Source organism: Nerophis ophidion, linkage group LG14 (genome assembly GCF_033978795.1).
Source record: "Nerophis ophidion isolate RoL-2023_Sa linkage group LG14, RoL_Noph_v1.0, whole genome shotgun sequence".
Taxonomy (NCBI): Eukaryota; Metazoa; Chordata; class Actinopteri; order Syngnathiformes; family Syngnathidae; genus Nerophis; species Nerophis ophidion.
Window position 1 is genome coordinate 23,543,251 of NC_084624.1, and position 21,869 is coordinate 23,565,119.

The 21,869-nt window shown below is 39.5% G+C and overlaps 1 protein-coding gene across 1 annotated transcript in view; it reads right to left on the reverse strand.

The window, feature by feature from the left end:
- Nucleotides 1-21,869, reverse strand: part of klhl24a (kelch-like family member 24a) — a 40,418-nt gene that overhangs the window by 15,486 nt on the left and 3,063 nt on the right. The window contains exons 2-5 of the mRNA XM_061920176.1: nucleotides 18,920-19,034; nucleotides 18,000-18,844; nucleotides 11,137-11,321; nucleotides 6,031-6,149 (exon numbers count right to left, since the gene is read on the reverse strand). Of these exons, the coding sequence (XP_061776160.1) occupies nucleotides 6,031-6,149; nucleotides 11,137-11,321; nucleotides 18,000-18,844; nucleotides 18,920-18,994 (1,224 nt within the window). The 5' untranslated portion in view covers nucleotides 18,995-19,034. The remainder of the gene's footprint in view (nucleotides 1-6,030; nucleotides 6,150-11,136; nucleotides 11,322-17,999; nucleotides 18,845-18,919; nucleotides 19,035-21,869) is intronic.

Here is a 21,869-nt window from a genome sequence, read left to right on the forward strand (position 1 = left end):
GAAAGGAATGTCTCTCCAGGAACATCTATGTGTGTAAGTCCTAAAGTTGTGTCACTGTGGCGTGTGTATACAAAGTACGCTCAGCTTTCATCACACAAATAAATGCACTGTACATTAATGATCTAACTAACTGTCTTTGTTTTTGAATTACTTTTACTACGACAACCTCCTCATGACCAATGTTCCCCCTAATTTGTGGTGTGTGAGCAAACGCAAAAACTCCCGGAGCATTCAGTGGAGCACGTGAGCAACATCAGACATGCACACTGTCGCCATACCAGCAGCACACCTGTCTCACACCTGCCATCAAGTAGAAGTAAAGTGGAAAGACAAGTTTCCTCTATATTGAGGCTATTATCATATACATCTGATTTATGACACAGAGACTTCCAAAGTTTGCGAATAGATATGATCAAAATACTATCAATCTCACTGAGAATCCTGAGCCATTTTGAAAGCTAATGAGGAAGCCATTCACGTGATTGTGTAACCAGCTTAATGGCCTTGTGGTTAGAGTGTCCGCCCTAAAACTGGTAGGTCGTGAGTTCAAACCCTGGCCGAGTCATACCAAAGACTGGAAAAATGGGACCCATTGCCTCCCTGCTTGGCACTCAGCATCAAGGGTTGGAATTGGGGGTTAAATCACCAAAATGATTCCCAAGCACGGTGCTGCTCACTGCTCCCCTCACATCCCAGGGGGTGACATAGGGATGGGTCAAATGCAGAGGACAAATTTTACCACACCTAGTGTGTGTGTGACAATCTTTGGGACTTTAACTCTTAACGTCGCTTGGAATCAAAGATCCCTTCCCCATCAGCAACAACCCAAATCAAACAGACTTTGTGAGAGAAAAATTATGATCCAGAACCTTAAATTTTTGAGCCCGAAGACAAAGAGGATGAGCAATACATTTTAGAAGCCGACTGCTCCCGGGCGGATGCAGCTTTATTTTGACACTAGCATCCGCAGCATTGCTAGGTGCTAAACATACAAACTAACCGTTTTAAATCATGATAAAACAAACACTTACAGTAATATTTCCATTCTCGCCGGAATGCCGACCGACGGGACGCTCACATAATTGAAGCATCTTTTGGGGTCTTTTGTCACATCTTGCAGTGATGTGAAAGTCAACCAGTCTCTTGGACTATGGCCACATTTGTCTACTCGATGCATGAATTATAACCTAGAATTTACTTTTAGCCAGTCTGAGACAAAGTAGAAGTAGTTGCCGGCTTATGGTGTGTCAACAATAGCAGTGTAAGCTAGCATTAGCTTAATGATATCAATGCGCCGCTAAAATACGCCATCAGCTCTGGCGCTTATGACAATATCGCTCATATTAGGTTCATTTCAAGTTACGACATGTAAATGGAATATTGTTGGCAGTTTCTTGATGTTTTTAGAGAGAGTATAGAGGGCCATCAATCTGTTGACTTAATTGTTAGCTATTTATGCACAATTTCGAGTGCATAAAAAAGCCACGCATATGCATTCTTGGATTGTGAATGATATCATCACATCGCTTTCAAATGTTTGGATATTTTCAGTATGACTGATGTGACGACATGGTCAGAGTGCAGAAGTGTTACTACTGTGATGTCGCGCTCCAAAAATAGCCAAAGGTATTCGGAGCGGAATATTCAAAATGGCTGACAGAATTTGTGGCATTTTGTGATGTTTAAACGGTGTTTACACATACTTTGCGGATTGTAAATTCAATTGGATATGGTTTAATAAATACAATAAAACACAATAATTAACTTGTTTCCCACTCTCCTGGTACTTTAAATGTCTTATTATAATCAAATGACAGCAGTTATCTCCATGAGATTGTTTTCTAAAATATGTGAATTAGCTCACTTACAATGAAAATAACCACAAAAAAAAATGCTTTTTTATGAGCTATGTACTCGTATTTTATGTCTGGGTGGGGGTCCTGTTTTGGAATTAAGGTTTACCCCTTTCAGAAATCACACTTAGTTCCCCTTAAAACATTCACAAGTTGCACAATGAGATGTGAGGATGGGAAATAGTACATTCCTGTAACTTTTTGTCTGTAAAATATATATTTTTATGAGCATTTCTGTAATCTAGTAACAGCACTTCATGATTAAAAAAATAACAACATTCTTAATAAATGACAGTAGAATAGGCAGCACACCTCAAATTGGGGCGTCACAGTGTACAGACCCGGATTTTACACTTTGTGTGGCCATAAACGCATCAGTGGCTAAGTGCCATGAGTGTGTGTGTTGGTGCAAGTGAGAAAGAGCGAGCGGGTGCTGTTAATATGGCAAATAACAGATAGTTGGTTTTGGTCTGGTTTGTACGGCAGACAATGGCCAGTTTTACTAGAAAGACTTTTATACTAATATTTTTTGAGTGGTTATGCTGCCGATAAACAATTTTGCTCAAAAAAATGATCGTTGGAATTCCTGTCCTCTTTAAAGCGTCTTGAAAAATAATAATGATAGTAATAATAACAATAATTAGACAGTATTGACGAACATTGTTTCATTTGTTGTGGCCGCTGGTTGTCACCTGTCACTCACAGTTGCATATAAAATAAATTGTTACGTGTTTATTTTGTTTAGAGTTGAGATGGGATTTAATTTTGTACGTATTATCTTGTTATTTACAATCATATATGCTGTGCAATGTTGACAAACATTGTAGGAGACCATAACAAGTATCCAAGTTGTTATGTTGAAACACCATAGGACCTTATAGTAATGGTTCTGCATCACACACTTATGCAAAGGCAGAAGGGCTCGCTACAATGCAAGCAGCAGGCACCAGCGATGGGCACAGATCCAAGGAACGTCTGGTGCCCTTAAACAGGAATGTCCACCTGGCCGTGTATTGGGAGACTGTAAATAGCACAGCCAGTAGAGATTAGGCATCGTGCCACGAGTACCAATACTTCAGTCAAAAAGGCTTTCAGTGCTGGAAGCTGGATTTGTGTGAGTTATTGATGTCACATTGTGGTAAACAATCCAGAAGGTATCTTGGTAGAGCCACATTATGAACAGTTTCTAGTATAGTAAATCCAATCTAATAAATGTTTCATGTAGAGGACTTTGGGGCTGGATTTGTGTGAAAAGTCAGATATCGGATTGGATTAATTGGTTGGTCTTCCAAGCTTTGTTGCCTGTTGTGTGTAATAGTGCGGCCCAGTGGCAAACTTCTACACTCCACAGGGTTTTTGGTCAAGTAAAGCTGGATTCATGAGAGCAATTTTAAGTCAAATACACTTAATAGGTGTAATGTACAGACTGACACATGCATTTTAGGTTTTTATTAAGTGTTTTACGTGACTTTGTCCACCAAGGACTGCATATTGAGAAGTCAAAAGTATGCGGGGACCATTATATTTTTTTATTTTGTAAAATAAAATGCTTTTACAGCTGTTTATTTTATGGAGGAATGTAGTTAATCATAGAACTAGCACCCAATGTTATTAAAAAGTATTGATTTTGAATTGAATTTTTACCCCTAGTTTCGAATGGTGGCCAAAGATTCACAGCACCTCATGATTCTCATTGGCTCTGACATGGACTGTGAGTTGTAAGGTCTTATAGAAACAGGTGTTTGCCTTTCCTAATCAAGTTCAATCAGTTTAACTAAACACAGCTGGACACACCATCTCAAGGAAGATCAGAAAAAATGGACAACATGTGAGTTAAATATGAGAGTCACAGCAAAGGGTCTGAATACGACCATGTGATATTTTTAGCTTATATTTTCTTTGCAAAAAAATTATACTTTTTTTTTTTACATATACACATACACACATAACTCTATATACCACATACAAATACACAGTTTATAAAACAAAACTTAGTGTCAGCTTTGTGTTATTGATGACAAAGTGTTTTATTAGTAGTTATTAAAAGGGTATCCAAAGTGTGGCCTGAGGGCCATTTGTGGTCCGCAACTGGAGTTTTGTTGGCCTGCAGCATAGAGTCAGGAAAAAAAAAATCGGTAACACTTTAGTATGGGGAACACATATTCATCATAAATTAGTTGCTTATTAACATGCAAATTAGTAACTTATTAATGCCTTATTCTGCATGGCCTTATTATACAACCAGTAAGCCATTAACTAAGAGTCTTCCCTCAATAATTTCAGAATTATTTATTATTAGTAACCCTAACCCTAACCCTTATATGTTCCCCTAGTGTCCAAATAACTCTAAATTAAGTCGTTGTTACTTTAATAAGCAACTAATTAATGGTGAATATGTAGTTGAGATAGGCTCCAGCGACCCAAGAGGGACAAGCGGTAGAAAATGGATGGATGTTCCCCATACTAAAGTGTTACCAAAAAAATCTAAAGTAAAAATGTTGATTTATGAATTAATAGAATAGAATATAATATAAAGTACTTTATTGATCCCTGGGGGAAAAGCAGCACCACAGTTCGCTCACAATAGACAATAATAATAATAAATAATATATAACATATATTAAATATAATATATGAATGATATAAATATATTCTACTTATATTCTACATTTAAGTACAGTTCGTCAAAAAAAAGTTTGTATAGTGAAGCAATTTTCTACATAACAAACAATGTAACTATAAATAATGGGTTCCAGCCTCGACGAGTCTATATTTCAGTGAAGGTTTGTACACTTCGAACAAAATATAAAGTGCTATACAGTACTGTATATCAAACAAACATAACAAGGAGGTAATGGATCAACTATCTCTTTATTATCAAGGCAAAACAACAACAACAACAAGCTAAACGGTCCTGTATGTGCTGCAAACTTATCAGAAATCACAAAAATCCTTAACAACTATATTGGTACAATAGCAAATACTGTATTTTAAAAAGTAAACTCCACTTTACATTGTCATCTGCAAATGAGCAACTGACCAGAGAAGGTAAAGGAGAGGGAGACAAGGGAGAGGCCGTGTTTGTGCGAGTTTCTTGGAAAATAATGCAGCTGTATTAGAGGTAGTGTCTTCTCCTCTGCTGTGATATAAGTCCGCTTTGGCATGATTTTCCAACTTTGCTGTTGTACGAAGCCTGCTTTGTCAATTTCTTTAATACAAGTGAGCACAAAATGGCTGCCAGCGTGACACAAATGAATGAATAAAGGGTTGGTACACAAAGACATGGTTTGCACACAGAGGCATATTTGGCTCAATCTAATAGTAGTGCAGAAAAAGAGGGGTTCGTAAATCGAGGTTCCACTTTATTGTAATGACAAAAAGCTGAAATTGTGATACTAATAATACACTTTGCACCTGTAACGCAATGCACATTAAGTTTTGTGTTAGTCTTTTTTTTACTAAATTAAACCATTTTCAAAATGGCCCCTGCATACTTGGACTTTTCAGCACATTGGAGAACCCTTGAGTTTGTAAGCATCACAAGTTCAGCTTTTTTCACTACATTACATCTTTTTCCGTACATTTTTACTGTTGGGTTTTATTCCGGCAATATGCAGTGGACCAACAAAACTCAAGCTGTGATCCCGCAAATGGCCCCAGGGCTGCATTTTGGACTGCTCTAGGGGCTTTTAGACTGACGAAACAGAGAATTGGTGTGCGGCTTTAAACAATAGATAACACGCGCCTTGTGATAACTTGCCCTTATGGTTTAACATGACCGATAAGCAAAAAGCACAATATTGACACAGGTGACTGGAATTTAGAGTGACTTCCTATCTGCTACTAGATTATTAGCGTCAATTATACAGGTAGAAAAAGGTATGTTTAAAACCAAATTCCTGCATGTCTGGCGGTTACGGGGGTATGTGGAGTACTTCTGTATGAGGGTTGGAGGCGTCGACTAGAACCTGAAATGACCTTAAAGTAGACTGAAAGCGTTCTATTGACTTCCGAGCAGTTATTGCAAACGTAAACTCAGACACTGAGTCTTCACAGTCTAGTCATCTTAAATTATGATCCATTGTGTACCACTCACTCGGGGCACATCAAGTTCAAACCACAAAGGATAGAATATGTTGTGTTTACACAACAAACATGTTAAAAAAAAGTCACTCACCTTGCCCAACAGGACGCCCATCTTGTGTCTCCACCGTCCTTTGTTTAAAGAAGCCACTCTGATCCACAGGTTGAGTTGGGAGTTGTACATCCACACGTCCCTGCTGTTGATGCGACCGCCTGTACGGAACACAACAATCTCATTCAACTTTGGCAACATTTAAAAAATATGGTATTTAATTTCAAACAATTTAGAAGTGTCTTATCAAACCATTCTCTTGCTCTTAGAAAGGTGCCAAGAAAGGTCAAATAGAGGACTAAAAAATAAAAAATTACTCTAAGAAGTTATAGAAAAACAATATTTGGCAGTAAATCAGCTCGTAAGCCTGACATATTTTTACAAGTCCTCACATGTGCCCTTTTAGTCTTGAAAAAGCCCCTCTTCCTAGAATATATTCACTCCTGTACTTCAAACAGTAGATTACTTTGAATCATTTAATAACAAGCTCTTTGTCAGACAGTGGTATTTTAAAACCATTCATAAATTCATCACATGCTGGTGAAAAATGCCATTAAAAAACTTCCGGATTAGCATTTGTTTCTGTTTAGTGGCTTTAACCACCTGACAACCAGCGTCCTCTGCAGTGGACATGTGTGCTTTGCTTAACAGGGTTATTTTCCCTCAGAAATGTGTAATTCTGACAAAAGAAGACCTAAAGCAAAATGTCCAATGCAAAGGACGCTGGTTCACCAACAAATTCAAATTTATATATATATATATATATAGGTTGATTGGCAACACTAAATTGTCCCTAGTGTGTGCATGTGAGTGTGAATGTTGCCTGTCTGTTTGTGTTGGCCCTGCAATGAGGTGGCGACTTGTCCAGGTTGTACCCCGCCTTCCGCCCAATTGTAGCTGAGATAGGCACCAGCGCCCCCCGCGACCCCAAAGGGGAATAAGCGGTAGAAAATGGATGGATGGATATACATACACATATTATATATATATATATTATATATATATATATATATATATATAATATATATATATATTATATATATATATATATATTATATATATATATATAATATATATATATATATATATATATATATATATATTCTCCTTAAAAATCTAATATAATACATTTTACAACTAATAGCCTGTTGGACATGGCTACGGTGTTGTTTTTATGACACTATTAAAATAAGTGACAGCAGTCTTATATATATTTACTTTGTCATCAGAGCTACACAGTTAACTTTGCTTTCTAAATTTCAACAAAATACAGAAAAGTTAAGACAGTGGACCTCAAAGGCAGACTTGTAATCTTAAAAAAGATACGATAACCTGCAGACATGGTGCCTGTTTTCATTAAAAACTTGATTCATTCTGTTCACAAAAAAACTTGATTCATTCTGTTGATTAAAAACTTGATTCATTCTGTTCCTGTTTGGTGTGGCCTGAGGCCACACCAAACAGGAATCACTGTCACTTGTGTGACGACAGTATTTATGATGCAAACCATTTCTTTCAATGTTACTAGTCTTAGCAAATGATTCCTTTTGACATATGTTATAGTATATCTTCTCATGGAACAATAATTTAAAAATGTAACTTGTTCACAAAGCAGGTCAATTCAGATGTTTTTGCCCATATGTGTCCTGTATTGGAACTTCTCATGTCAGTATAAACACTGTCCTTCAGATTTTTTCCAAATACGAACTAAGTCGTCATAATTCTTCATCAAAATTGTCGATGTTCCATCACTCCTGTGACCGACTTCTCGCAGACACCCTCTTTGGAGACAACGTCAAAGCAAATGTCCCGCAATTGCAAATAAAGGGTAAATGCACTTTTTGGGGAAATTTGCCGATCGTTTAAAATCATTATGAAATCCATGACTATAATTTTTTTTTTTATGCATTGTAAATATTAAATACATTTGATCAAAAGTCCGCTTGCAATGGAGCCTGTAAATCCCCTATAAAAACATCCATACATCTCCATTAGGGTTTTATGTAATGTGGTAACGGGCACATTTATAATAATAACATTTAATATTTACGTTTTTTGATAATTTTAAGTATACGCGGCGCATTCATTTTAAAAACGCATCACAATGTTTGCTTTTTTTTCTCCTTCATCCCTGATTTTTGCTCACTGCAGACTTTATGAAAGCCAACAAACATAATAAAACATCACTAACAGTACAAGGTCTGCTGTCATTAGGATGCCGACTGATGGGATGTTTATACATTTCCATTTAGATGAAAGATGTCTCATTATCCTCACAAAGAAACGGGGGGGAGGAACAAGCGCTTTTTGTGTCGTCCTCGGAAGTTCCAGGTCCTACATGGCGGTCAAAGTGTCCCAACTTGTCGGATTATATCCTCAGCCATTTACCGTACAGGTAAGATGCAGGATTTATGATCTACAATAAACTTTCAGGGATCAGGGAAGCGAGGAAACAGCAGACCACTTGTTGATGTAAACAAAGGGAGACACGGAAGTGATAAATAGTTTGCCTGCGTTAGCGCTTAAAACAACAATATCACTAAAACTTGGTTAATATTCAAGTCACAAAATGTAAATTTAGTATTAGTGGCGCTTTTTGAATAGTTGTTTATCGAAAATTATGGCCGGAATAGTGGAGCTCCCATTGGCTCCTCTGTAAGCAGAGTTTAATTTAACATTTAGAAGGCATTAAAAAAGACATATCCATCCGTCGTCATGTCTTTCATAATGATTGTGAACGACAGGCAAAATTCCAAGAAAAAGTGCAGCTTCCCTTTAATTTTCCACACGTAATAATTCAGTTGGGAAAATGTTGACTTGGATTGCAAAAATTGCCACTAACGCACCAGGACTGAGACTTAATTGGAACCTTCTGTAAATATTGCAGCACGTGGGACGTCAGACAGCGTTCACATTAGACATTGCATTTAGACTATATAAAAAGATCGTATTTGACAAAAAAATCTGAACTGGACATCCTTTATGTAGTGTGAAAGTAGCAATAAAAAGCTTCGGTATTCGGGTTTAGGTCTAGACACATACTTGGCCACTCCATGACCTCCAACTTCAGCTTCTTCAGCGAGACATCTTGGAGGTGTGCTTGGGCTCGTTTTATGTTGGAAAGTTTCCCAAGTGACCATGCTCTGCTTCAGCATATCACAGCACATATTGGCATTCATGTTTCCCACAATGAACCACAGCTCCACAGGACTTGCAGCACTCATGCAGCCCCAGATTTTAACAATACCACCATGCTTGACGAAAGGCAATTATCTTCATGCAAGACTGTCACAAATCAGCGGCCTGGTCATTCTGACCTGAAAGCGGAGCTTAACAGACCCTTTGGCGGGTAAAGTAAACGATGTTACCCCCAACGAAAACATCAACCCTGAAGGAAACGTCTGCCCTGTGCTCCTTGACGGCAGTCTGCACCGGAACAGAACAGCAGGACAGGTATAACAACTACATAATTACTTGTAACTATTTAAAATCCTTGTGCAGATCTGAATGTTCATTATTTGAATGTTTACCTATGTTTGAAGCAAAGGTGGTAATACTAACCGCCACATTTGGCGAGGCGTGTTTCTAAAGCATCTTGTTTAAAGCGTCACCTTTATTGTTAGTTTTGAAGTCTAAATACCTCCATATTGTACTTCTCACACTCTTTATGAACCAGTATAATTGTTGTTTTTTGCCATTCTTCCTCTCCAGGATGTTGTTGCTTGTATGCACTTTGTGTTTGCGTTTTGACACACTCAAAATCATGCGCCTCGGCTCTGTAGTTACCACCACACAGCTGCATTCAGATGAAAGAACGGTACCAGTACTTTTCAAAGGCAGTATAGTACCGATTTCAATCAATTAGTACCGCAGTACTTTATTAGCATCAATATACCAGACAACCCTAGTGGGTAGTAAATCTACACTGCTCTACACTGACTATTCCAAAGTATATCCAACTTTATTTTCTCTACCAAAGCCCATTGAGAAAATACACTGTAATTAAATAGATGCTGATTATCTTTAGTGAGATACTTTATTTACAAAGTATGAGCTACACAACTGAGATATTGAAATGAGCAAATGTTGCTGGGTGTGATAAAGTGCATGGTTTACCGTGTTGCAATGACTGTAAAGAATTGTCGTCCTGGGAGAGAAAGCACGACTAGTTCTGGATAAACACTTGCTATTATAGACTGCAGCTTAGTGCAGCTGTGCACCTACAACATTATTTACTCCAGTTACAGAGGAGATGGCATATAGGCAGTGTACTGGAATGAAGTAAAGTTAGAAGTTGATAAGAGTGGTTATGAAAATGGGTCAGTGAATGTGTAAGTCTGCGAGACAAAGAGAAGGGAGGAGGAGTGTGTTGACTTTTCCAGGCAGCGGGTAGATAGACGGTGCACACGTGAGGACTTGGCAATGAGCTCATATAAAAGAGAGCATAAACAGACAGCTTAAGGAAAGACCTCCCCCCTCTCCTCTTTTTTTTTTGCATCTTTCAACTGCTGCTGTTTCTTTTCAAGCACGTTTACAGCTTATGCTGGGCATGTTTGTACATGGCCCATCCTTGAACACGCATTCAAAATAGGTCACATATCAGAAGGAAAAAAATATTTTGTCTCCAATGTCCTAGTGTAAAAACGTTGACAATAAGAATATTGTTGGCTCTAAAGTTACAGTGAATGATGTAATGCTAATTTCGGTATGTTTGTCACGAAGAGTGGCTTAGACCGTTTGATGGCCCTGGGTAGGTTCCAACAGCCAAAGAAAATTAAACTACAAATGATATCAAATACATTCAAACATATAAAAAGCATATTCTCTTAAATTGCAGACTGACCTACTGACAGACTACCAGAGAATGTAGTGCGCCAAAAACGGAAGTCTGGAGAGTGCATCCAGATGTTTTTGTCATATTTTCCTTCAAGGTTCAAGTCGGCTGCAACGGTAAATATAACCCAAGATAGGAGGCTAGTCGAAAGACCCTGTATAAAGTGCAGAGTTACAAACTAAAGTAAATACCTTGAATATGAATTATTACGCTTCAGTCTGCTATTTACAAACCATTTACAACGTTTGGATTTTGTTAGAACCTATGATGTCACAGCGCTATAATATGACGGTGCAGCACAGTGGGGTTCTTACCTGACACCAGGATGTCATTGCGGAGGGCGCACACAGCGTACTCAGACTTGGTAAACTCGGGCAGTTTGGCCAGTGACTTCCATTCGCCTGTAACTGGATCGTAACACTCTGTGTAGGGCAAATTGAAGCCTCCTATCCGTTCACAGCCGCCTACCACCACTATCACCTCAGAGTAGCCAGTCGACCTAGAAGAGAGATGCATTGTGTTTGATCACATTAGTTAGTGCAGTTATACTTTGAGGTCCCATAATATAGACTATTTTTTTACAATTTAAGTCCATGAGTGTATTGTCCAAAATCCGACCTTTTAAACACAACATTTTGTGTATGTAACCTAAATGCAAATGAGCTGTGTTTGTCCACACCTCTCTCTATAGTGTGTGTGGCTCCAAGAAGGGCTCCATGTAAATGATAAATAAATGATAAATGGGTTGTACTTGTATAGCGCTTTTTCTACATTCAAGGTACTCAAAGCGCTTTGACACTACTTCCACATTTACCCATTCACACACACATTCACACACTGATGGAAGGAGCTGCCATGCAAAGCGCCAACCAGCACCCATCAGGAGCAAGGGTGAAGTGTCTTGCTCAGGACACAACGGACGTGACGAGGTTTGTACTAGGTGGGATTTGAACCAGGGACCCTCGGGTTGCGCACGGCCACTCTCCCACTGCGCCACGCCGTCCCATGTACTTTTTACATATAAACCATACCTCTGCCCTTACCCAACATTACAGATGCTCCATAACCCATATGACAGCCTAAGAGTAGGGAAATAAGTTCCAGGTAGGGTTAAATGACATACATTTGGTCAGCAATATAGCTGTTAATACTATTGTTTTATTGTGAGAATGTATGTTGATGACAAATTCTATCAAATTTGACAGCAACAAGTGAACCACCACGTCCTCAACGCAATGTAGCCTCCCCGCTAGCGAGCCTAGTGGCACTTACTTCTAAGTGAACAAACTTCACCTCTGGGTCGGCAAATAAATTATGTTTCTTCCAAGTATCATTATCACTGAAGGACAAAGAATAGCTAAACATGCTACACAACACACCGTAGGAGGAAATGCTAGCCCCAAAGCTACAGTTTTTAAATGTTAACAGGAGCTGGGTGGACATATCCAAATATCAACAGTAACGACACAGAGTATAGTATCAGTACATGGTCGATACTACAGTGGTTAAATCAATTTTTTTAATAATCAAAAAATAGTTTGTTGTTGTTTACAGTCCTTGGGCATAGGAAGCTGCAAAGGCAAAAATCAAACGATTTAAATCAAAGCCAATAGTAAAAAATATTTTTAATACTTGATATTGTTAGAACCTCTGTCTTGTGTTTTTGACTGATTATAATTGTGCTAAAATATTTTGTCATTCAATAATCTTGAAAATGGGTAGTATTAGCACAGGTATGACCACTACTGCCCCTGTAAATATCTGGTATTGGATTGATACCCTAATTTTTAGTATCTCCCAAAACTAATGAAAAGTATCCAAACAACAGAAGAATATATGCTTAGTACATTTTTAATAGTATCACAACAGCAAGTAACCAGCTATTAAAAGTAGTAAACTAACAAGTCAATTCTTAGTAGTTATTACAAAATAATACAACCAGAAATTGTGCAATAAGTTACAGCATACGTCAGCAGCCGAATTAAGAGCCTTTGTAAACCATTTTAAAATGGCTTTATTATTATTTGCACACCAAATATTATATTGTGAGATATATAGTAGTCGCAAAATTTGAGGGCATATCTCCCATCTCTAATTCCAGACCTTATTTTAGGATGTGTAGCAAAGCCTGCTTTTTCATACAGCTGCCCTTAATAAATACTTTTTGGAAGAAATCCTACACGAGTAGCTTTACTTATCTCCAGTCAAAGTTCAAGTTTCAAGGGCTGCTATCATGAACAAAAACAAAACATGGGGAATAATGACGACATGTCCACGTGATCACATCGCTGGAAATTGCTTTCCGGCTTCCAGCGTATTAGCCTCTTAACATGGAATAAAATGCAGGTAGGCGGTGTGGTTTGACATGCATGTATTATGTATGTATGACGACATGTCCCCGTGATCACATAGCTGAAAATTGCTCATCCGGCTTCCAGTGTATTAGCCTCTTAAGATGGAATAAAATGCAGGTAGGCGGTGTGGTTTGACATCCATGTATTATGTATGAGACAAACTAGGCATGGCTTGTCTTGTCTTAATTTATCTATTCAAATGACGCAGTCTGGATGTTCTGGAAGCTTCCTCAAGAGCACAGCAGAGGGAGAATGAGCAGAAGAGAAGTGATCCCTACCCCCCCCGGGCAAACAGCAAAAAAACTGGAGGACCAACTGTCTACTTGGCTGCCTACTCTTAACAGATCTGCCTGGATACGAACACAATACACTTAAAATACACAGCACAAATATTTGATCTGATGAAAAACTTGCAAGGTCCCTAATGAGCCCTTACAGCAGGTCATCTACCTCAATGGAGCAGCTGCTGTGTGCTGTGCAGCTGCCCACCCTGTGCTCGGGTTTACATTTAATTAATGACTCATCACTCGGCGCCACTAAGCCTTTGTCTTAACAAACAAATGGAAAAAAAAAAAAAACATACAGCGGAATGGAGCGTAGATGAATTGGCAGCAGGCACAAGACTCAACATTTCCCTGTGGTCGTTTGTTGCATCATGTTATTATTGAGATTCTTCTTTTCTTCCCAGAGTGTGTATCAACGTGCCCTGCTTCCTTGTTCACCAACGTGTTAGCAGACACGCTTGGCACAAAAACACTCGCTCTGTCACAAACGACTTCTATCTATGTTAAATGATGGTTGAATTATACAAGTACATGACGAGTATACTGCTAGACATTGTAATTGGAGCCTGGGTAAAATAATGTCTTGATTGTTACCAAATCAATTTGCAGCTAAGGCATAATAAAGTACACTACTTAGTTGCAACCAGCATAGGTGCTGTTGATTCAGTCTCCACTACTTTGTTGTCTGGGGCTACATCCACACCATTGCAACGCTGGCATTGAAACAGGAGTTCAGAACATTTACAGCGACATCCCTTTATAGCAGACTTGGGCCAATTAAGGCTCGGGGGCCGAATGCGACCTGAGCTTTTCAATCTGGCCTGCCGGACATTCCCAAATATTTTTTTAGAACTTTAGAATGGAAAGTGTAGCTGCCATTAAGATGTGCAATGATGTTTTCAAATAACCGTAAATCTTGAACTATACAAAGTATTTCAATGGTTGGAATCTGCGCTTTTGCATCATATCCTAGTTACTATGGTAAACTAATTAGTTACCATGGTAATCTAAGTCACAGCAACTCAGACGAGGCACCAAGCAGTGTAGGTGGGGAGTGGTCAGTGGCCTAGTGGTTAGAGTGTCCGCCCTGAGATCGGTAGGTTGGGAGTTCAAACCCCGGCCGAGTGATACCAAAGACTATAAAAATGGGACCCATTACCTCCCTGCTTGGCACTCAGCATTAAGGGTTGGAATGTGGGGTTAAATCACCACAAACAATTTCCGGGCGCGGCACCACTGCTGCCCACTGCTCCCCTCACCTCCCAGGGGGTGAACAATGGGATGGATCAAATGCAGAGGACAAATTTCGCCACACCTAGTGTGTGTGTGACAATCATTGGTACTTTAACTTTAACTTTTCCAGAGCCTGAAATGCGGGTGTCAGGGACAGACGTGGAAGGAAATTTTTACAACAAAGTTCTAAAGCTTAGTGATATATCTGATATTTTTTCAGATTGTAGGTGGGGTTTTTCTACCCTTCACGTTCATATTTCGCTGTGTTTGTTGCATTTCGCTTGATTGTAAAACATGTCGATGGAGAGGGGGTGTGACGTTCATATGTTGTCAATATTCAGTGTTTTATCCTTAATAGTTAATATTGGAAATCCCAAAGTTCTTGTTTTCATGTACATTCTGGGTATCTCATTCAGTAAAAAAAATGTAAATTCCATTCCGTTTTTTTCGGTGGTCATTACGTTTTTAGCATTCAGACATAATTGTGAGGGTTTCGAATTAGTGTTCCTAAAAATCAGACATACCGGCCCCGAGACACATTTTTTTCTCTAAATTTGGCAAGTCAAAATAATTGCCCAGGCCTGCTTTACAGGGATGTGACGATTGTGACCTCTCTCTTTCGTTTGTGTCCATCATCCATGAACGTCACATGTTTTGCTCAATAGGTGTTCAGTGAATGATGGTGGTGGAAATGTGGCAGAGTTCAAAATCATCACAACATATCATTATTATAGCAGTACTGCTGAATGTGCTCAAAAAGTACTTACACACCCACGGAAATCTTTTGACCATTTTTTATATAACTGAAATAAATAGACTGTTGGAAAACCCAACATTTTGAAAGTTTTGTGTTTCTTATGCTTCACTGATAGTGTTTTAAGTTTGAGTATTTTTTCGGTCTTAATGACTCAGTTTTTAACAAATAAAATATATTGTTATTTCTGGCGTGTGTTGAGGCATTCTACTGTGTTCAGTGGTCCTTAAACGCATCGTATAAACACCCTTGCCTCCTATTCCTCTGAGTATAGAATGATCACTCTGTCCGCAGAGAGCACATCTTGTATGTTCAATGTGCAAAATTAAATAGTTTAGTTGCTCAGACAGTAGTTTGAATTTGGGGTGTGTCATTTCTTAATGGGGAAAGACGTTAATGCCTCTTGTTTTCATGTTAACATTCAAACTATTGTGCTTGTGCCATTCAGTTTGTGAGTTTATCAATGTGTCATTATCAATCAAGGATTTTCGATCATTTTAATTTCAAATGGTAATACTAGTCGTCGGGAGTTTTCCTGCGGTTATCCTTAATACTGTTAATTATGTCATCCCTATCCCTGTATAAATGATATTTTAATATAGTTTTTGGACTCAATTTGGGGCCTGTCTACACATTTTTTCACAAATGTACAAAAATAACAGCCTGTCATCCCAGTCTTATTTAAATGTTAGCATTTTAAATACTTTTCTCAACATACACTGTAGGTATACTTGGATTATAAATGATACGTTTTACAAATGAGAAGGCAAAATTATTCAAATATTAAAAAAACGTCTCCTGTAAGCAGCCCATCAGTCCAGGGATTCCCCTTTACCATTATATTATTGCAGCGACCACGCTACTGGTTTTGACTTCTGCTTTCGTTTGGAGACCGTGTTTTGATTAGTTTTATAAAAACGTGACAAGTTGTCAGGGAGGAACGATCACAATTAAGTACATTAATTGGCCAGTCTGCAAGAGCATGTGCGTGTCAAACCTGCAAACTGAGTGGACACACTGTTACTCATCTATGGATCTGTAGTACAGTCGTCCCTCGGTTAATCGCAGTTAATCGACCGCGATCAGTGGCATTAAGGATAGAGTGTCCGCCCTAAGATCGGTAGGTCGTGAGTTTAAATCCCGGCCGAGTCATACCAAAGATTATAAAAATGGGACTCATTACTTCCCTGCTTGGCACTCAGCATCAAGGGTTGGAATTGGGGGTTAAATCACCAAAATGATTCCCTAGCACGGCCACCGCTGCTGCTCCCCTCACCTCCCAGGGGTTGAAACAAAGGGAAGGGTCAAACGCAGAGAGTAATTTTACCACATCAAGTGTGTGTGTGACTATCAGTGGTACTTTAACTTTAAAAAATGTATTTCCGCAAAATAGGAATCATTCATTACTTTCAACATTACGAGTACCCTCTCGTCATGAAATAAGACTCTAGTCACAGTGCCGCTCTTTCATTCCAGTATAGTAATGTCGCCCAAGATTGAGCCAAACGGAGGCCATGATGCTGAACAGCACGGTCTAATTCGTTGGATCCCCTCTAGTGGCCATCACTACTGTAGTATGGATATTATTTAGCTTTTTTGTGCATGAAAATGTGGTTGAAAATGATGTGGTCCTGATGGCTTCATATGGCCAAGATCTTCAGCTCTTACTGGTTCGGTTCGCAGCCGAGTGTGAAGCGACTGGGATGGGAATCAGCACCTTCAAGTCCAAGTCCAAGGTTCTCGCCCGGAAAAGGGTGTAGTGCCATCTCCAGGAGATCATGCCCCAAGTGGATTAGTTCAAAAACCTCGGAGTCTTGTTCACGAGTGGAGGAAGAGTGTATCGTGAGATTGTCAGGTGGAATGGTGCGGCGTCTTCAGTAATGCGGATGCTGCATCGATCCGTTGTGGTGAAGAAGGAGCTGAGCCAGAAGGCAAAGCTCTCAATTTACCGGTCGATCTACGTAGCCATCCTCACCTATGTTCATGAGCTTTGGCTCATGACCGAAAGGACAAGATCAAGGGTACAAGCGGCCGAAATGAGTTTCCTCCGCCGGGTGGCGGGAGAAGCCATGCCATCCGGGAGGAGCTCAAAGTAAAGCCGCTGCTCCTCCTACACTTCGAGAGGAGCCAGATGAGGTGGTTCGGACATCTGGTAAGGATGCCACCCGAACGCCTCCCAAGCAGGTGTTTAGGGCACGTCCGGCCGGTAGGAGGCCATGGGGAAGACCCAGGACACGTTGGGAAGACTATGTCTCCCGGCTGGCCTGGGAACGCCTCTGGGTCCACCAGGAGGAGCTGGACGAAGTGGCTGGGGAGAGGGAAGTCTGGGCTTCCCTGCTTAGGCTGCTGCCCTAACTCGGATAAGCGGAAGAAGATGGATGGATGGATGGATGGATGGTGCTTGAAAATGCTTAACTTAGGACCAACAAAATGTAGAATATGCTTTATCCCTCAAAAATATGCGGTGTGGTGAAGCTGCAATATTTGAAGCGCGCCTGTATAGCTTTTGTTTCACTTTCTAAACAGCTTTTACTTCAATAGGTAAACATTACCTGCGTGGTTGAGTTCTGGGTGACATCATCTCATTTCCCAGGACATGATAGCGTCTGGCCTCATGGAGTAGATGGTAGCACTCTGGAGCGTTCTGAATGAGCTGGTCGCCCTCCACAGTCTGGACGAAGTAGTTGGGGTGCAAAAGCGGAAGGCGGACGTGGTGCAGCAGCGCTTTCAGCATGGGCTTCCTCTGCTCCACACTGCTGTACACCCAACGCATCACCGCCTCAAACACCATTTCCTCCTTACCGACGGATAGCTCGTCGCTGTCGATGTACTCTTCCAGCTCCTCCTTGCGTAGGTCCAGGAACTCCTCGTGCTGAGCCACCTCGGAGAAGTTAGCGAGGGCGTAAATACGGCAGCGGCTGGCCAGCTGCTTGAGGGAGTGAGCGTCGGCAAAGCGCTGGATGCCCAAGCAGTTGCACGGATCCAGCTGGTCCTCTAGGAACTTTGCACAGGCATCTCGCAAAGTTGCGATCTGGAAGAGATTGGAGGTCTCAAAGAGGAACTGGACGTTCTCTGTGGTGATCTTTGCGCGGCCGGTGTAAACGTAGGTGAGGAAAGAGTCCATGGCTTCGGACAGAATGCCGTTGATTTCCACCAGCATCTCGCGGCTCTCTCTGTGATCATTGCAGAACATGGCTCTGAAGTAAGAAGAGCAGGCGGACAGCACGGCGCGGTGGCAAGGGAACTCGCGCCCCTGAACGCTGATCACCACGTCTGTGAACAAGCGGCAGTCGCGGAACTCATTGAACACCTGCAGGATGCCATCGGAGTGGGAGGAGCCAGAGCAGAAGTCCAACACATCCTGGCTCGCTATGGTCTTGGAGTCAACCTCAAATACCTGAAGAAAAAAAAAATAATTGGGTTAGATTTAGAAACAAAGCCTTTAAAAGACAAATAAGACTTTTCAATACACCTTGCGTTTGACAGCTGGTGAGTCTCTGATACCAGTGTCCTCCCTGTTCATCCGTCTGCCCAGAATCAACACCATGACTGCAGCCTTCAATGGAAACCTCGGATCCTCAAGATAGCTTGAAAACATGAACGTATCATTAGACGATTTACACGATTGTTATAGCAGTGTCAGAAAAGTACATGAAAAAGCATTAACGTTAATCAGAAAAGTTATTAAGTCCATTTGTAAAAACAAATTATTCATATATTGCGATATCGATAAAATCCTATAAGTCACTTTTATAATTTTTTTGGTTTTATTGTCAGCAGTTATTATTCATATAATCATAATGTTTTTTGGACTATTTTTAAAAAGTGCCCTATTTTGCAACATTCTAAAGCACCCTGACAATTCCGAGTACAAACAGTAGAACAGGGAAATGCAAAATGTGATCAGGTCCTCCATCAGTGGGAGGTGCAGCAGCTTGGGAATAATGACGAAAAACATAATTTTAAGTTGCCTTCAGTCATATTGAAATAGGAAATTAAGCAACAAAAAAAACCTCTAGAAAATTTGTTTTCAGGCTGTAATTAGGAATAGGTACTAAATTTTGCAAATTTATGAGCAACGACATGAAATTTAAAAAGCCATATTTCATTACCTTTTGTTATTCGTGATGTCACGTCCAGTTGCAGACTAATTACCAGTTCAAACACTTGGCAGGGACACAAGCACTCAAGCCTCAGCCAAACGGCCTCTATATAATGTTGCAACTTTCAATGCCACCAAAGCAAGTATACCTGATTGAAAATGCTCAAACATACAGTAATTCCAAAATGCGGTAGCTTAATGCTAATTTACATTGCTTTACCATAGACTTACTTCTGATTCGCATAAGGGATCTTACATGGCGATTTCAACACCTCCAAAATTAGTCATCAAAAACCAAAACCAAGATGCATGTTACAATTAAACAGCTGGTGTGTACTGTAATAAGTACAATACTTTCAGTATAAACACATTGTTGGGCACAACATACAACCGGACTGGCACATTCAGCTTCATGACAGACTACTTCCTGACTAAGCAACACACTTTAGTCCACTCCATACACTACTGTTTCTAACATCTTAAAAATGCAACTACTATATAATCCTTGCAAATGAGACTCAGCACCGTAATAAGAAAACAAGATCTAACAACTGGACAGCACAGTTACCATTATCAGCTCATTTTAATGTTGCAGTAAAACATTATTTTATTATTAAACAATTAACATTTATCAACACACACAAAAGTACTAAAAATTGGTACTGATGAGTGCCGGACGCCGGTATGGATTCCCGAGTACTATGAATTGGCACCATATTGGTTTACATGTGAAATGTACCCATCCTTAGCTCTAATGTAGTTTTAAATATGAAAATACTGATCTAGAACATTTTATTCAGTGTTAAAAAATAATGAAATTATAGTTTTATATTTAAATATCATAATGATAAATACATTTTATATAATAGTGAAATATGATTTATTCGTTTTAGTGGGCAATGTTGTAGGTCTAAACCAGGGGTGTCAAACGTACGGCCCGAGGGCCGAATCAGGCCCGCAAACAGGTTTTATCCGGCCCGTGGGATGAGTTTGCTAAGTATAAAAATCCGCCTGAAATTTTTGAAAAAAAGAAAATGAAAGAAACAGCAGTTCTAAATGTGTCCACTGGATGTCACAATAGCAATTATTTTTATCTATGTAGAAGATGCTACATATTTACAAAATAAACCAAATGATGTTAGTACATCAGTGGAGAAAAATGATCAAACTACACAAATAACATACTGTATTTGATTTTGATGTAATTTTTTCATATTGATAATTTCCAATAGAACACCAATGAGTTGACTGATGAACATTATCACATAATGTATTCAGGAAATATAAATAATGACATATAAAGATAGAGTACTGTTAACCGAAAATATATAAGTGTAAAAAACAACAACATTATGATTTGCACATTTTCAGAATGTGCTTGTTTTATTTTTAAACAAAGAAAACAATCTTAAGTTGTCTTTATTTTTAAGTTATCGTGCCGTGATTTTACCATTCTGCCCACTTGGGAGTATATTTTTCTCCATGTGGCCCCCGATCTAAAACGAGTTTGACACCCCTGGTCTAAACTGTTATAATATGGGTAATTAATACTGAAGTTTGGTTACCTGAATGTCATTATATGATTAAAAAAACAATAATGAACATCTCTAAGTATAATTTGTTCACTGTTAAATCAATACCTCTCTGGCAGATTTTATGAAAATTGGGCATTTTTGTCTTTGTAAAGGTGACGATTCTTCAGGTGTATCTAATGAAGTGTACACAGAACATGGCAACCTGACTGAATCACTGGTCAAACTGACAACACTCAGCATAGGCAAACAAAGAACTTACAAATAAAATACACATAAATGAGTGACATAAGGTTGACGTTCAAAAGCTTCACATCAATTTTCATTCTGTTTGGGGAACTACTGTTTTCAAAAAGAATCTCTGGTACAGTGTTTACATGTCATTTACTATAGCTCATCACCCTGACACCAAACAGTTGTGCCCGCAGGCACAATGGTCTCCATGAGACAGGAGACGGAAAGAGGCGGGAGACAGGTTGAGCAACCTTTGTCAGTCAGGTTTTTTTTAAGAGGTGGGGGCAGGGATTCACCGGTACAGTGTGCGAAAACAACAGTGGAAGCGCGCAGGCGTGGGCACAGTGTGGACAACTTGGACCCGGAGCTTCAATGATAACACATTTTGATCCAAAATCTTCTATCCATCCGTTGTCCCTCTAGTATTTACACTAAAAGTAACAAAAAAGTCATAAATGAGACAAAAATACAAAATAAGTTAGATATTTTATTCCTCAAAGCAGTACAAAACCTGTAATACTACTTAGTGTCTTTTGTCCTTTCAATATGCCACA